At 36.6% G+C, this 17,947-nt stretch overlaps 2 protein-coding genes across 4 annotated transcripts in view; one reads left to right on the top strand and one right to left on the bottom strand.

Moving 5' to 3' along the window:
* GINM1 (glycosylated integral membrane protein 1) overlaps positions 1-16,671 on the top strand; it is a 23,488-nt gene extending 6,817 nt beyond the window's left edge. Inside the window, exons 4-8 of the mRNA XM_069069711.1 lie at positions 7,622-7,773; positions 8,349-8,505; positions 9,585-9,715; positions 13,085-13,248; positions 14,106-16,671. Coding sequence (XP_068925812.1) covers positions 7,622-7,773; positions 8,349-8,505; positions 9,585-9,715; positions 13,085-13,248; positions 14,106-14,214 — 713 coding nt within the window. The 3' untranslated portion in view covers positions 14,215-16,671. The remainder of the gene's footprint in view (positions 1-7,621; positions 7,774-8,348; positions 8,506-9,584; positions 9,716-13,084; positions 13,249-14,105) is intronic.
* The window catches only part of KATNA1 (katanin catalytic subunit A1), a 35,547-nt gene continuing 33,406 nt past the window's right edge, over positions 15,807-17,947 (bottom strand). For all 3 annotated transcript variants that reach the window (XM_069069710.1, XM_069069707.1, XM_069069709.1), the window contains one exon: positions 15,807-16,173. In XM_069069710.1, the coding sequence (XP_068925811.1) occupies positions 15,975-16,173 (199 nt within the window). In that variant the 3' untranslated portion in view covers positions 15,807-15,974. The remainder of the gene's footprint in view (positions 16,174-17,947) is intronic.

Raw genomic sequence — 17,947 nt, 5'->3', positions numbered from 1 at the left:
ACACACACACACACACACACACACACACACACACACACACACACACAAACTAGCCATGTGACCTTGGGCAAGTTATTTAACCCCAATTGCCCTCCAAAAAGCAAACAAAAAAAAAAAGTAATGATAATGTACTTACCTGTGACACCATGAAATTACTTTGTATTATTTCATACAAATGTATATTTACATATTGGTTACATGTCACAGGGATTCTCAACCTGGGATCCATGAACTTGTTTTAAAAAAAAATTTTTGATGATTGTATTTTAAAATAATTGATTTTATTTATAATCCTTTGTATTTTATTTTCTACATTTAAAAACTTTATTTGGAAAAGGAATCAGTAGGCTTCACCAGACTGCCAAAGGGGGACAAAGATACAAAAAAAAACTTAAGAATCCTTGATGTGGAACACTGTAAGCTGCTTGAGGGTTTTTGATCTGTCCTTAGTACCTACCACAGTATCTTACACATAGCAGGTATTTCACAGTTTTTTTAAAAACTTGAATTAAATGGCTGACCTTTTATAGGATGGTGACCTAGATTTGCAAAAAGAGGACCCAAGTTCAAAAACTGATTCTTCTACTTACTACATTTCTGACCTTGAGTACGGTCACTTAACCTCTGGACCTTATTTCAACATCTATAAAATGGGTTGACCAGATCATCTCTGGTACTTCTAGCTCTAAATGTGTAATATGATTCTGTGATTTATAAAGAAAATTCACACACCTATCTATTCATTTCCTGAATGTAGGGTATCCCTGGGAAGACATCCATTTGACAGTTAAACTGTGAAACAGCAAATTTCTTGAAGTCTGGTTATCATTCTTGTGTAATATCATAATTGCCTTAGCAGGGTGTTGTTTTCTTTATGGATATTTTCTAAAACTAAAAATGTCAATCCTTCCCTCTCTGCTGACTCTTTCTCCTCCAGCTACAAACTTGTTCAGGTCTGCTTGGTTCTTTAAAAAAAAAAAATTCTCTTTACCCTGTCACCTTTCCAAGCTGCCTGCCATCTTTTCTCCCCTATCTTTTAGTCACTGCTTCTTACCATTCACTCATTCCTCAGTCACATACAGTCTGGTTTCTTTCCAGACTACTCTTTATTGGAACTGATCTCTGCAAAGTCATTAGTGACCTCCTAAACTGCCTGATCCAGTTACCTTTTCCTCTTCTGTCACTACATTTCACACCCCTAACTACCCTCTTCTTGGTTTGCTCTCTCTTTCTTGGCTTTCCATAACACTGTTTTCTCCTGGCTGTTCTAGCTTTCTGACTGCTTCTTCATCGACTTGCTTGTTCTCTTCCTCTATCCCTCCCCTCCCCCCAATTTGGATGTCTTCCACAGTAATGTCATAGACTCTTCCTTCCCCCCCCCCTCTTTTTGCAAGCTCATGTACTCTCATGGCTTCATTTACCGCTTCTATGCATTCTTCACTTCTTTCCATGTGCCAGAGTAAAAGTCCCATGGCATTTTGTCCCCCTTGCTGTTCTTTGAACGTGACACACCATCTCCAGCTCCTGAATCTGTGCCTTTTCATTGACTTTTTTCCAAGCCTGTGATGTTTTCCCTTTTCATCTTTACCTCATGGCTTCTTTCAAGACTCAGTTAAAATCCTACTTTCTGCAAGAAAGCTTTCCTAGTCTCCCTTAATGCTGGCGCCTTCCCTCTGAGATTCCATCTCTTTTATATGCATAATTATTTGCATGTTGTCTCCCTTGTTAGAATATAAGCTCCTTGAAGGCAGGGATTGTATATGCCTTTGTTTGTATCTCTAATGCTTACTTAGCAGAGTTCTTGAAACGTAGTAAGCACTTAATAAATGCATGTTGATTTGACTTGATGGAGTCAACTCTCCAGTCCTTCTCTGCTAAGTTTCCATTCAACAACTATACCTAGATGACTCATAGATATCTCAAACTCTGCATGCCCAAAATGAGGCCCACCTTCTTCCCTCCAAACCTGCTTCTCTTAATTCCCTATTTTTTAAAGGAAAGCTTCAATTACTTCTATGCTTCCTAGTGTGTTTATGTTTTTGTATTTTTAGTGAGGCAGTCAGGGTTAAGTGATTTGCCCAGGGTCACAAGTGTCAAGTAAATGTCAAGTGTCTGAGGCCAGATATGAACTCAGGTCCTCTTGACTCCAGGACCAGTGCCACCTAGCTGCCCCATCTTATTTCTTTCTTTTTCTTTTTGCTATTTGGAGGGGGAAATGTAGAGCAATTGGGGTTAAGTGACTTGCCCAAAGTCACACAGCTAGTTTCTTTGTGTTGTGTCTCAGGCTGAATTTGAACTCAGGTCCTCCTGACTCCAGGGCCAGTGCTCTATTCACATCCCCCCCATCTTATTTCTTTTGATAACACTATAATCCTACCAGTTATCAGCTTTGAAACCCCAGTATAATCTAACCTTCTTCCTGCTCTCTCCCCACATCCAATCAGTTGACAAGTCTTATCCCTTCTACTTCTTGTCCCTTTCTACTTCTAGCACCTTTTTCCTATTTTCTACTCTTAGTTCTATGACCCCATTCAGGTCCTTTTTATCTCTCAGTTGTTCGGTTGTAATAAGCTCCCAATCGATCTCCTTGACTCCAGTCTTTTTCTGTTTCCAGTCCATCTTTTACATAGCTGCCAAAGTTATTTTTCTAATGTCCAGGTCTGCTCATATAACTTGTCTGCTAAGAACCTATGGTTACTCAACACTGCCTAAAGAACAAAACACATGTTCCTTAAGCTGGTATTTAAGGCTGTCTATAATTTGGCTTCAACTTAGCTTGCATACATTATATTCCATCCAAACTGGTTTCCCCAGTTTGGTTCTGTCCTTTTAAAACTTATGCTATTCCCTTCTTGGCTACTGAAATAATGGCTTCACTTTTTTCAAGATCTAACTTAGGGGCCTCCTCCTTCTCACTCTCCACCCTCCAGACAAAAGTAGTCCCTCTGCCTTCAAATTACTTATGCATCTCTGTTAAACTTCTCTTAGGGACTTAATCTTATTCTAACACATTACTATAATTATATTCATACATGTTCTTTCCATCCTAGATTATAAGCTCTGTCAAGAGAAAGGCCAATCCTTTTTCATTATATTTGCAAGGCACTTAATGAATATTTATTGGATGGGGGGGGAGGGAAGGTTATGGATTTCAGTGTAGCATGGGTATGGCATAAACCTTTGCTTTTTCTCCTTTATCTTGTTTATTCACCCAACCCATACTCACACTAGCAGCTCTGTGGTTCCCACATGTCTACAATTCAAAACTCTCAGAACTATAGGAGTAATTTTGGTGTATGTTTGTAGCAAGGGGGAAAGATTCTTACTACTTGTCACTTTAGCTTCTGAGCCCCCATAGGTGTGCTTTCCATTTATATGAAGAATCAACATGACACCTTTAACTCTTAAACTTACTAAAAACAATGCAAAAGCAATAATAATCGTGACATTTACTCAGTATAAGGCAAAAGCAAAAACATCATAATATTTACTCAGTAGAAGGCAAAAACAGGAATAATTATAACATTTACACATAAAAGACTAGCACAGGAATCATTGTAACAGTGTACCCATGAACCTTGGTCACAGTCTTCCTCTAATATACAATATCCATGGTGTAGTGGGACCATACCACCAGAAACCTAGTAGTGAGGTACATGAAGAGGGCAACCCACATTCTTCATCTTTTACATCTTTGGTCTCTTTAGGAACATTACACAAAGGTACTTCTCTGCTAGCTGTTCCCCATATGGTCCTCTTCTGCTATCCAAAACCACTCTTTTCTTTCTATAAGCCAAAAAAGTAGTAACAAGCTTTTTTAGCTCATAGCTACCCTTGATAAAGTGTTGAGGAAATGTTGCACTATTTTAGCAAAAAATATATATATATATATCAACAAGTTCCCTTAAGTCAGACCTGCAGAGCTCTTCAGACCTTCAAATAATAGGGGATTATGCTTTGCTCAACCTAAATACAGTATTCTTCTCACAGCATAGCTCACAGTTCACAGTAAAACAGAGGCAAAACCTGTGGCACCAGTGAGAGGTTCCCCTATAGATGGAACCGGAGAATAATGAAGCATAATAACCCTCCACATTCCACTGAACCTCTAGGGGCTGCTCCAGCCACTAAGGCAGCTGGAAGCCTTTCATGTCTTCTGTGCCTAGTGTTTTCTCTCTGCCTCTTCTTATACTTTCTTCATTGCCTCATATAAGAGCTTTCTGGTGTTTGGTCACTGATTTGTTTTTGACCTATGAAATAAATTTCCCTTTCTGTCAGACATCTTTATATAATCTTCCCAGTGTCCCCAAACAGCTTTTTGACTTAGAGTTTCTTATTTATAAACTTCAAAACCCTAAAAATTAAGTCACTTGCAAATGTTCTGGTAGACCACAATACCCTACAACTACTGTTATCTCAATGATTGTTATTTCTGCTTTCCACCAAATCTTCTCAGTACATTTATCTGAAAGACTCAGCATTTTATCTGGTGGAGTGTTTCTTCACACCAAGTGATTTTATCAGTTTTCCTTCCACAAACAGTTTGTTTCTTGTTGGGTTTTTTTTTCTGTCCCATTCCACTATCAGATTTCACATGTCAAAGGGGCAGTACCTGACATCACATCTTACATTGACTTATAAATCTGCAGCTAAGGGGAACCTTATAAAACAGCCCTTTCTTTTAGAGATTAAGAATCTCAGACCCAGAAAGGAGAATGACTTAGCCTAGGTCACACATTATAGAACAGAGCTACAATTCTAAACCAGATCCTTTGACTCCAAATTCAGTGCAACTTTGTATCACATACCAAACCTTTTAAAAATTAATAATAATAGCTAGCATTTATATAGCACTTTAATATTTGCAAAGCACTTTACAGATATTATTTTATGTATCCTCATGACAACCCTGGGAGGTAGGTGTTAACTATTTTCCCTATATTGCAGAAGAGGAAATTGAGGCAAAGAGAGATTGTGAGTTGTCCAGGGTCCCACAGCTAGTGAGTGTCTGAGATTTGAACTTATGTCTTCCTTCTTCCAGGTAGTGCTCTGTCCTAGTACTGAACCACCTCCCTGCGTATTTTATACTGTTTTAGGAATGTCAAAGGTAAGGAACCATTTAAATAAATGAAAGATTCTGTGATTAAAGTATTCAGGAATCATGACTGTGCTCTCAGTTGTACAGAGTAAGTTTCCAATTTTTAGCCAGGCCACACAGGCTGCCTTTTAATAATAGCTAATGAATTCAAAACTGTTAGTTTAGCAAATAGCCATTTACCACCCACCCTGTATAAAGCAGTGGTGGTGTGGAAGGTACAAAGGTGAATTAGACAGAATTCATGACTTCAGTGAGCTCATAGTAGAGGAAATAAGATGTGCACAAGTTATTATAAGACAGACTGTGATTCATGTGGTAAGAGAGGTAGCATTAAGTGTTGTGAATATTTAGAGAAGGATCAGGACCCTGGATTAGAAGTGCTTCATGGTCAGTCAGTCATCTAGCACTGAGTAAGGATCTACTGTGTGCTAAGTGCTGTGCTTAGTGCTGGGGATACAAGGAAAAACACCCTCCCCCCCAAAATAAAACAGCCCAGTTCCTGCTCTCAAAGGTGCTTACAGATGTCTGAAGCTGAGGAGGCTGGGTGTGGGACATGTCTGTAGGGTCCTCTACCCTTACTGATCACCGGAGACTGGGAAAGCTGCCCATTGCAGCATTTACTCTGCCACCTCCCCATTCCTGGGTGCCTTCTTGGCATGGGTCTCTGCAGGATTTTTCTCTTACCAAAGTGCCTAGGGTAGTATGGACACTGGAAAAAAGATACTTAGAGGGTATGCATAAGGAAGTAATTGAAGATTACGTTGAGACTAACTTGTGGATGATGTTGCACACTAGGCTGAGGAACATAGCCAATGGGGAGCCACTAATAGCTTTTGAACAGTAGAATGATGTGATCAGAGAGAGAGAAAGAGCCATGCTTTAGGAAAATTAGTCTGGCACATTAAAGGAGTTAGATGGGTGGGAGAAGTGCATAGACCACTTAAAAGGATATTGCGGTAATAAAGTAGGATTGTGGCAATGGAGTGGAATGGGGGATAGATATATGCATGGGATTTATGTGAAGGATGAGGGAGTCCGCAAGACTGTTGTTTGGGTAAATGGTTGTACCATGAACAGAAACAGAAAAGTCAGGAGGAACTTTTTTTGTGGGGAGGAGGGAGGGATGGTAAAGATAATGAGCTTGATTTTAGATGTGTTTGCATGGATAATGCTACCAGGGCACTCAGGTTCAGATGTCCAAGAAGCAGCTGGAAATGTGTAGCAAGATGTATTTAAGAAAGATATCGGGGCTGGAGATACAGATTTGGTTTTCGTCTAAATAGAAGTGGTACTTGAAGCCTCAGAGGTAGATGAGATTGCAATGGGAGAAACCAGTTATTCCAGTAGTGCTTATAATAATATATCATGGTATTTATTAAAATCACATGCTTATGTCCATTTCTAGGTGATTCAAGAGTTTGACAGAATGTTCTAGAACTAGACCAGGTTGGGCCACATCATTACATTAACAAATACACATTTTTATTCCTGTTCGGCAAATAATCCCTTAAATGACATCATGTTACATAAAGGCAATATAGTATAGTGAACACAGTACTTGTCTTGCCATCAAAAAGACCTGGGTTCAAATCCTGTCTCAAACATTTAAAAGATCTCTTTGAGTCAGCCTCTATTTGGAAAGAAAAATGAGAATAATAACAGCATCAATGTCAGAGGTTTATTTTAAGAATCAAGTTAAATATTGTGTATAAAGTGCTTTGCAAACCTTAAAAGTGCTATAAAAATATTACAATTAACATCATGATCATCATCTTTTAAGGGACAAAAACTAAATGGTAGGATTTATTTTGCAGCAATTCCCTTGGTGTGCATTGCTTTGTGGTATCTTGCAGGATGCTGCAGAAGTTGATTTTCTACCATTAGATGTTAGAGCATTCCCTGGTTGACTTCCAACTTCCATATGCTGCTGCTTTGTCTCACCTATGCAGCTGGTGGGCATTATTTGTTAGGGAGGAGCTTGTGGCTAGCAACTTTTCTGTAACTATCATAGGTGATTTAGGTGATTAAAAGACTTAAGACAATTCAAAAAATAGTTCCTTTTCAGGAAAAAATTAGGGATACCTACATACCATCACTGCGTTGGGACTCCCTTGTGTCACTGGGACGCATTTACCCTGTTTGGGGGCATATAATATTCAGGGTTCCTTCTTGGCTGTTCTATAGGCATACCTTACCAAGGCTGACACTGTTAATACCTTGCTATTGATCATGAGAATCTAGAGATGTTCCTAGAGTGGCATCATTTCATAGAAACTCTGGACTATCCAGCATTTACTTAATTCAAAAGCATGTAAATAGGTACAAGATTTTATAGCAATTTTATCTACGCTATTCTTGTGGATTTCCATCAGCAGTGAGAATGGGGAATGAAGAGATAAAGCCATTAGAGGGGGTGCAATATTGGCTGTTTTGTTCTGTGTAAATATCGTTGAACTAATTAATTAAACTAAGAGAAGTTATTTTATGATTTTATCTGTCTAACATGTTATTCCTTTTTGATAGTGGAAGATGAAAATTCAGAAAACCTGAAGGTCGAGGGATATTTTGGAACTGTCAGTATACGGATATTAGTTCATCAGTGGCCTCTGGCATCTCGTTCCAACATGCAAATGATTGCCATTCAAGAAGAGGTAGTAGAGATTGATGGGAAGCAAGTAAGACAGCATACTTACTTATTTCAAACTTAGTAATTACATTAAAAATCGTAAACAATTGTACTCTTGAGTTTTGTGGACTTTAGATTGTGTTTTCTTCTATCATGTTTCTGACTTGATTTGGAAAAAAGTATTTAAGATGTTATGTAGTTATAAAGGAGCCTTTAAAAACCCCAAATGCCCTAATTTTTTGGAGTTTTCATTTTACATTTTTTTCATTGTCATATTTAGCATAAAAATGATTGATTATATTCCTCTATGTTAGTTCATTTATTAATACTCTTAGAGGGAGGAAATGAAGCAATTAGACTTGGTTTTCACCCCTGCTACAGATTGGACATAGCTATGGATTAAATTAAATGGAACTGAAAGTAGGGCCTGCAAAAGAGAGTGCCAAAGCAGAGAAAAATATGTTAAGATTGCAAAATTTTCTCCAACGTGGAAAAAAGTAATTATTCTAGGTTACTGTAGTTGGCAACCTACAGAAAGGGATTAAACAGAAAAATGGAGTTTATGTATGATCCAGTGGCATTATTTAAAACAAAAGGTAATTGGTTATTTCATCTCTTTCATAGGCTCAACAAAAGGATGTGACTGAAGTTGGTATTTTGGTTAAGAACCAGAGAGTCCAAAGACGTTCAAATTATACCATTCCTTTGGAGGAAAGCATACTATATTCTATTCCCAGAGACAATGATGTTTTATTTACACTTCCAAATCTCTCAAGAAAAGGTAACTATATATACATATACATACACACATATATGCATACATACATACGTATATATATATATATATATACATACACACATCCATGAGCTGAGTAAATACTGAGTTAAGAAAAATATCTTCCTTGATGAATACAAGTTTAACACTTGAGTATTAAAACATTTTATGTTTACTTCATTGCTTTAATGAATCAGTTATCTTATTGGTGTGGATACTCTTCATTAATCATTAATACCTACATAGATGGTATGCATTGCAACCCATTCATACCTTCTCCTATCTACATCTTTCCATAAACCCTCTCTCAAAAATCCATTTTATATACTGGAGGTATTCCTGTTCTTTTTAGTTCTATTTATTTTTTTTAATACTACAGTCATAGACCCTCCTTCCTCATAGAAACCCTTCCCTGTTCACTTTATAGTAACAGAGAAAAAGTAATGCAAAACAGATGAAGCAACCATAAAAGTCAACATATATAGCATTTGTAATCTGTAGCTTCTCCCTAGTCCAAAGAAGAGGAAGGTAGGTTACATTTGTTTCCTCTTTCTTAAAATCGTGGATCTCACTACAACACTTGGGGTTCATCGCCCCACTCTTGACTCTTAATAGAGTAACTGGCCCACCAGCTTCTTCAGTAATACATGTTCTCTATGGCTTGTCATGCCTGTTATTCACAAATTCAGTGGTAAATTGATACAGCCTACTCAGACCCACCACGCATCTTTTCCATTGCCCCTGAGGTCATTTAGGTCACTTGATTCTTCTGAGATCATAATGTTCCACAGTGATGTAAAAGAGAATGGATTTTCATATCTTTTAGAAATTTGAGAATTTATTTCTGCTCGAGTTGTTTTCCTATAATGTTTTTTAAAGAACATTATCTATTCAGTGAGAGATATAGTTAATTTTATGGTTTTCTTTTTAAAATACTAGTTATAAAAAGTCTAGATAATTAGGCTTTCAATGTTGATTTCTGTTCATATTATGATTTTTATGACCTTAATAAAAGCTAATAGTAGAGAGTACATATAAAGAAAACGAGAAGCATTCAGTTAACATCGGTCCTCCCATTTCTGTAGATAGCCCTAGTCCATTGCAGACAACCAGTCAGTATCTTATCAGGAATGCGGAAACGACCATAAACGAAGACACATTGCCTGGAAAGTTACCAGAAACTCCACTTAGAGCAGAGCCTCCATCTTCATATAAGGTAAATATCAGTATCTTTTATTGTCTTTAAAGTATAGGCCAGTATGAGAAAAGAAAGTGGCAACACACAAAAAGTAATAGAAAGCTTAAGGGTTGGAGCCCTGCAGAGATCCCCTAAAATAGAAATAATCATATTATTTTTATGTGAAAATTTTATCTATATCTTTTTAACTGAACCTATGATATCAACAATATAACAAGATCCTGGGAAAGACCGAGCAGCAAGGTGGCACAATGGATAGAGTGTTGGGCCTAAAGTCAGGAAGACTCATCTTCATGAGTTCAAATCTAGCCTCAGACACTTACTAGCTGTGTGACCCTGGGCAAGTCCGTTTGTCTGTTTCCTCATCTGTCAAATGAGTTGGAGAAGAAAATGGCAAATCAGGCCACTACCTCTGCCAAGAAAACCCCAAATGGGGTCATGAAAAGCCAGATATGACTGAAAAACAACTGAACCACCTGGGGAAGAACTTCCCCTACCGATGAGGTAGGTGGTATAGGGAGTAGAGTGCTGGGTCTGGGGTCAGGAAGAGCTGAATTCAAATCCCTCCTCAGATAACTTGCTAGTTGCATGACCCTGGATGATTTGTCTCAATTTCCTCATTTGTGAAGTGGTGATAATAATAATAGCATGTGTCTTCTAGGGTAGTTGTGAGGATCTGGTGTCTGTAAAGCCCTTACCACAGTGCCTGACAAGAAGCAGGTTCATTCACAGTATTTCCTTCCTACCTTGGTGGGTGTGGTTATAATAGAGACAAGCCCCACAGTTATCAGAGTACCAGTTTTTCTGCCATTCCCTAATTGCCAGGCACTCCCTTAGATTCCAGTTCTTTTTTTGCTTTTAATTCCTCCATTAACATCAGATTTGTTTTGTGACTATTCCCTCTTTGGTATAATCCTTCTTAACTTTCCCTCCCAGCTGGTTTCCCTGTTGAGCTTGATAAGTTTGTATGTGTGTGTTCAACCTTATTTGTCCATTTCATAAAAGTGAGGTTCATCTGATGTCTACTCCTCCCCTCTTCATGTTTCTATATTCTTGCACATTCCAGTTATGAGGAATAGCGAGTTCTGTTCCTTTCTACCTCTTTTCCAGTGTATTTCTCATTTTGCCCTCTCTTAAAATCCTCAGAACAGAATCATTCCACCCCAGTGACCTTTGTTTTTCTTATCTAACTCCCTCAATCATGAAAAAATATTTAGGTTCTGAAAGAAAACTTGTCACTTCTCCTCCATGAGAATGTTAGCACTACACTCTCAGGGTCTCTTCCCATTGCTCACATAGATTTATCTTTCAGGGTAAATTTCTCTTCACTCTTGTGTTTGTATTTCAAGTTTCTATTCAGGTCTGGCCTTTTTTATGGCAAATGCTTGTGAGAATATCTTATTACATTAAAGGTATTTTTTTTCTCTTGTAGGATTTTATTCAGTTTTATAATATTTTTAATAAATACTATAGTATAGCATTTACCTCTTGTAAATAAATAATAAACCAAGATCTCCCCTGTTTTATAAGAAGTTATCATTTCTTGTATACTTGAAGTACTTCTTCCTAGATGCTGGCAGTTTTTTTTTTTTTCCCTTAGATGTTGGTATGCTGGATCTTGGCTGACATTAACTTTTTGTCATGGAGTCTTTTAAAGGAGGACTTTATCTTAGCTTTCTTTTCTGAGTTTAATAGATAGAAGCTTTTCATTTTTTTTCCCCTTGGCTTCCTTTCTTCTAGGTATTGATATGTTCCTTGTGAAAAATCCATTTCTTCCTTTGAGTATCTGTTTGCAATTATTATGGACTTTCTTCTTCCTTCTGGAGAACCTTAAATTTGCAGTAATTACTCATACTGGTGGACGTTTTCTTTGATTTACTCATCTTTCTAGCTTTTAGTTCCTGAATTGGGGCTTTCTGTTGGAGGCTCCATCCCCATGCTGCTCTTTTTGGTGAGATCATCTGCCAAGTTTGATCTTGTCCTAGGTCCCATGGGTTCTTTTGCTGACCTCCATTACTCTCCCACTTTCACCCCTCAGGCTATTCAGTGCCCTCTTTGGCATCTCATGAGTTTTAGAGACCTCAGAGCACTTAGCTTAGGCTGTCTGGGTTGGGCATTATTCTGGTTACTGTCTGCTGCTTTTGCTTCTTACGGTTTTTAAGGTCCTCTGGGACTTTTTAGCCATCCTGAGACCTTGTCAAGAAAGCATTATCCTCTTGCTTCTTCTGGACACAGCCTTGAAGACTCTATGTGTGCCGTCTCTGGTTGTGTTGTGAGCTTAGCCTGATATGGCACTGGCTTTGCTGGAAGGTTATCCTTTCCTATGACTATCAGGATTTTGACTGACTTTTTTTGCAGCTCTTAGATGAAATTAGTCACTTACTATACTTTCTCATTGGATTTTTTGATCATCATTTGGTCTTCTGTAAACTTAAAGGTTTTACTAGAGTTGGGACCTGGGTAGTGTGTCTCCTGTTTTGGTGACCATAGTGGCAGGCAATCTAAATATGCTGAATTTAAACTCATTGAGGGGAGAAGACCTCAGGAAAGTTATGGTCATTAGGATAGGAGAACCAGGAGAATGTGATGTCATGACAGAAAAAGGAGGTAGGAATGTCATGGTGTGGTTAGCAGTACTAAATGTTGCAGAAGGGTGTCAAGGAGAGCAATGATTGAGAAGATGAAAGTATATTTGGAAATGTCATTGAGAGAACAGTTTCAGTGGTGAATTCAGAAGTCAAATTGCAAGGGAATAAGGATTCATTAGATAGTAAGAAAGTGGAGAAATTATCTGTAAATTTTTTAAGTTTGGTAGTGGAGAGGGAAGATGAAATTTTAATTTGAAGTGGTAGGACTCCCATGAGTAAAATACCCAAGAAAGATCAAGGGAAAGGGTTTTAGTTTTTAAAGAACAGAAGATATGTGAACATGTTTGTAGGCAGTTTGTTGGAAAGACAAGGAAGAAAAAATTGAAGATGTCCTAAAGAGTCAGAATCCAGGATTACAAGTGGAAGAATCAGTCTTTACAAAGAGATGTATTCCTTCTGGGAGATGGGGAAAGATAAAGAATTTTTGAGATATTACAGGGATGGGGAATTAAAGCAGCGTAGGTTCAATGAACATAGGAAATAAGGGTAGATAATAAGTTTTAGTAGTAGCTAGATATGAGAAAATTTTTTGGTTGTGGTAAGGATTTCAAAGCATCAGTCATAGACTAGTTTTATAATGAATTTACACTGGGCAAAATCAACATGTTTTGTGACCTTTTCCATCAGTGGTCAGCTGACCAGGGAATAGAAACATAAGATGAAGAGTTGTCTTGATTTAGTTCTACTATCTTTAAAACTAAGACCCCATACATCTTAACTTTTTTTTCCCCCTTTTTAGGTAATTTGCCAGTTGATGGAAGATTTCAGAAAACATATGTGTAACTTCTGGATCAACGTTTTCCCAATACTTTTTATGTTTATGAATATCACAGTGCTTGGAATTATAGGAGCAGCTATAGTAATAGCCATCTTAAAAGTGCTTTTCCCTAATTATGAATCCAAGTAAGTAATTTTCATTTTTAATGGAAACTACCACTCTAGCTTTTCTTTCTTCCTACCCTCCACTTAGTCATTTAGGTACATGGACAGACTCAGTAAATGCTCCCATTCCCCCATTCCCCCAATGGTAGCACCTTCCTAGGAAAAACTATGGCTGACAGACACTGCTGTGTTAATATTGTGACCATCTGCATGAAGATCCAATAAAAGTGGATTTATTAGTCTTTCTTCATAGATCTTTTGGCGCGTAGATGCTCATATTTTGTCGTATCCCAAGAAAGAAATTATTAGAATAGCCTACAGTACAATTCTGATATATTTTATTTATGTACTAATCTACTATTAACAATATGTAGTAGTATATTCAAATATACTATACTAATAGGTACATCATATACTAGTAGTATACTATGTACCACTAGTTGGCACCAGTAGTACTACAAGTATACGATGTACCTATTAGTGTACTGTATTAAAATATTATTAGCCAAGAATAAGTATTTAAAATAAAGCACTTTATTTTTCAATCTCTGTGCCCAGATGGCAGGAATAACATCTTTTTTCTAGATTAGGTAATCTGTCTTCTTAGTCTGTGAGTTGGGGATTCTCACTTCTCTCAGGACCATCCTCTAGCCAGTGATCTGGAAGTTCCAGTGGTGGTACCACCATACCCATCTCTTTCCCCTCTCCCATTTCCTGAGGGTGCATTACTGTTACTGTCCCAGCTCCCTTCTTTTGTGGATCTCTTATTTTAGAATCTATTATTGTAGGTCAAAATAAACCGAAGAATTTTGTCCTTATCTAGTAGGAGAATTTACTATCCTCTGTATTACAATAAGACATATCCTTTTCAATTTCAGGGGAATCCTTCACTTGGATAAAGTGGGCTACCACAGGTACTACCCTATTGACTTCTTAGAGACTACAGAGAAATCAAAGGATAACCTTGAAGAGAAGATATGTATTTAACACATCCTTACCCCATTTTCCCACTGTGGAATTTTTTACTTGGTTCATAATTTCCAATCATTTGATGAGAAGTATAAATTCAAATAAGAAATAAAAGTATATTGAAAAACAGTGCCATAACTAAGCTAGACCTTCTAAGAGAGACTGAAGAATGAGGATAAAACAGTTGAAATTACTTGACTGGTAATGTCAGATATGACTTCCTAAGGAATGGGAGAGCAGTAAAATTAGCCAAATTGAAATAGAATAAGCAAAGACTTTGCAGTACCTGTGTTTGCATACCAAAAAAGACTTTAAGCCAATAATTCCAGATGCCTTAAGAAAATTACATATAATTTTTTATTGTAATGTATGAGATCTTACTTTAAGCACTTTATGAACAGCTAAACTTAAGAGAAGCCCCAGAATTGAACACTTTTTAAAAACTATTTGATTTTTATATAACATTTATGATTTTGATAAAGATCCTTGAGATACGTTCATTGTACCTGTACCAAGGCCACTTAGCAGGATCCAAATAGAATTGTCAAAGTGACATTCTTGCTGCAAAAGAAATCTCTTGGGGGGGGAAGGAGTTGAGTATATATACTTATTGGGGTGTGATAGGTCAAAACTTATGCTGGTGCCTCATTCCGCACAATATAAATCAGTGGCAATATTACTAAATTTCAGTGAGAAAACAATACAAAGTTTTAAAAGTTATCTAGTAGTGATCTACTTGGTTTTACTTAGCTATTGTGATCTTTGTTTTTCATTGCAATTAACATAAATGGACTTAAATACTTAGTATTTATTAACACTGGTATCTCAATGAAATACCTAAAAATGGAACACGTTATTTTGAGCCATAAGAAAATTTACTTAAGCTTTAAAGAATATTAAATTAAAAAGCCATGTTTTAGTGAAATCTCCAGAAGATGGCAAGGTCTCTGCTCATGCTCAAATATCTAGTTCTAGTTTTATGGGACCCTGGCATGAATTTAGAAGCAAATTTATATGTAGAAATTTATTCTATATATTTAGAAGGGGGAAATAGAAGGGAAATTATTTAAGGTTTTATAACATTTGATTTGTCAATTCTATATCATTTATAAAATGCCCTGGATTTAGTTCCCAAAATAAGCTGAATAAGTTCTGAATAAAACTTTGGAAAATAAGTATTTACCTGCCCTTACAGCAACATTCTACTACTCAGAGATGTCAAAGTAGAGCCAAGAAAGACTCCTGCATACTTCTTCAAGTGACTAGTGAATTAGGTAAAGTAAGGAAAACCTTCTCCAGCCTTGCACAGAATCCTGCAAGCAAGAGGAGGGGCAATGTAGATCCTTGTTCCAAGTTATTTCCCCTTTGGTTTACTAATAACAAAACAGTTCTTAAAAGTTATATCTATGAGCAAATGAGCATGAGGTCAGAGCTGGCTTCATTACTACTTAGATTGAAAAATGGCTGCTCAGTTTTTTCCCTCTATTAATAAATGAAACCATGAAAAAAATCTCTTAAGTGTAGATGAAGGTATGGCCTAAAATAAGTGCTAATTATGAAATACTTTTAAGTAAAAAAGATTTAATACAAAAGTAACAAATTGAGTCAAATTTCCCTGCAGCTTAAAAAAATTTAATTTATTCAGAATCATGAGTTCCTTTTATAATTATCATTGTGAAAGTTTAAAAAAATATAGCACTCAGTGCAATGAAAACTACTTTTCATTACTATTGAAACAACATAAGGCAGGTTTCTCACAGTTTACTTTAAAAAAGAATTTAGCATGATCCAAATTCATATATCCATTTTTCATATCTTTCAATGTCCGCAGCAGATACTGACTTAGAAACCTTTTTTAAAGCCATCCCAAAGTCCTCCATAGTTGTAGGCATATGCATTTCATCTCTGGAAAGATTTCTGATTTCTTCAGGTGTCAAACCTTCAATTCGCCTCCTCATGGCCATCAGGGATGCATCTCTTCATTTTAAAGAAAAAAATTAAAGGTTAAATCTTTCACATGTCACAAGATCTGGTTACACTAAACTAAGAACAAGAAACCCTTTGTTACCACAGCAGAATGACAATGGTTATAAGTATGATTTTACTACCTGTGCAATAAATAGTATTGTATGATATACACTTAATGTTTTCTTTACTTGAAATGCTTCTCTAGTATGCCAAATGACAATTCCTACCTATCTTTAAGGCCCGGTTTAAATAACACCTCCTCTATAAAGCTGTCCCTAATCCTCCCCAAGATGGAAGTTCTCTCCTAATTCTTGAAGCACTTTTTTTGGGTGTGTATTTCTTAAGTACTTGTGTTCTATTGTGTATTGTAATTATTGGTATATGTGTCATTTATACCTATTAGACTGTAAGCTCCTGGAGGGCAAGGACCCTATTTTAAATCTTAGTCTCCCCTTGGCCTAACACAGAACAGCCACTTTAATAAATGTTTGTTGAATAGCTGAAAAATGTTATTGTTTTATTTTAACAGTTAACATAGCACTTATAAGCAGTATATCCCAATATAAAATTATTGTACATTATTAAAATAAATAAGTGGAAGCTACATACACCAAAATATCTACAGCTGCACTTTTTGTGCTAACAGAACTGGAAATAAAGTACATGCCCATTGATTGGGGAACAGATAAAAAAAATGTGATACATGGATATAATGGAATATTACTACTGTGCTATAAGAAATGATTAATTTGATGAATTATAGAGAAGCAACAAGACTGATACAAAGTGAAGGAGAGACAGGAAAACAATTACAGCACTACAGGAAAGAACTGAAAGCTGCAAAATTATATTGAATAAGGTTAGCCCCCAGCCAAATGAATATTTGGCTCCCCCCTCCCGTCTCCTACTTCTTTCAAGTAGAGGACATGGGTGTGGAACACTATAGATAACAACTTTGATATTTTGGTTATTTTTGTATAATTTTCCCTTTTTTAAAAAAGAAATTCATTATTATAAAAGATAGCACTTGAGAGAGGGACAGGAAAGGAATAAGGGAATGTAAGGAATAACAAAATCACAATTTTGTTGAAAAAATAAACAAATGCTAAACATGAAATATGTGGAGAAGCAAATTTAACAGGAAAAAGAGGCTGGTTGTAGGAAACTTTTTATTAACCAATAAGTGAGGCCAATGAACCACAACAACCAAAAAAGCCTTCATCCCACTGAGGGAGAGAATATTTGGTTACTTATGTGACAGATTGAAAGCTAAATTTTTTTTCTTATATGGCAGAAAGCCTTTTAAAAAGGGTTAAATCTTAACACACTCAGGTATGCTGGACAGCATATCTGACACCTCTGATATATGTTGTTGGAAGTAATATTCCCATCAATGAGATCATAAATGCAAATGAATATTTGGGTATTGATGTCTTGTCTTTACTCTATACTTATTTCCCCATAATTCCACTCCCTAACCCCACTGAATCTTCCCTTATGACAACAAAAAATCAAAGTTAAGTGAAACTAACCAATGGGGAGCAACTATTCCTGAAAGCATATTTATACCACATTCCACATTTATAGTCCCTAACCTCTCTACCAAGAGAAAGATAGGTCTGTCTCATTACCAATTTTTAGGCACCAAGATTAGTTAGATTTTAGTAAAGTATTTGACAAATTCTCTCAAATTATTCTTTTAGATAAGGAGAGAGAACTGCTAGATTAGATTATATTCATTGGAGAACAGTTGAATTCAGAATTGGTTGTGAATGGTCAAACC

The sequence above is a fragment of the Petaurus breviceps genome, unplaced genomic scaffold (genome assembly GCF_028583685.1).
Source record: "Petaurus breviceps papuanus isolate PSGF00001 unplaced genomic scaffold, PetGlider_PUasm1.0 90784, whole genome shotgun sequence".
Taxonomy (NCBI): Eukaryota; Metazoa; Chordata; class Mammalia; order Diprotodontia; family Petauridae; genus Petaurus; species Petaurus breviceps.
This window is presented reverse-complemented; position numbering and strand designations above follow the sequence as displayed.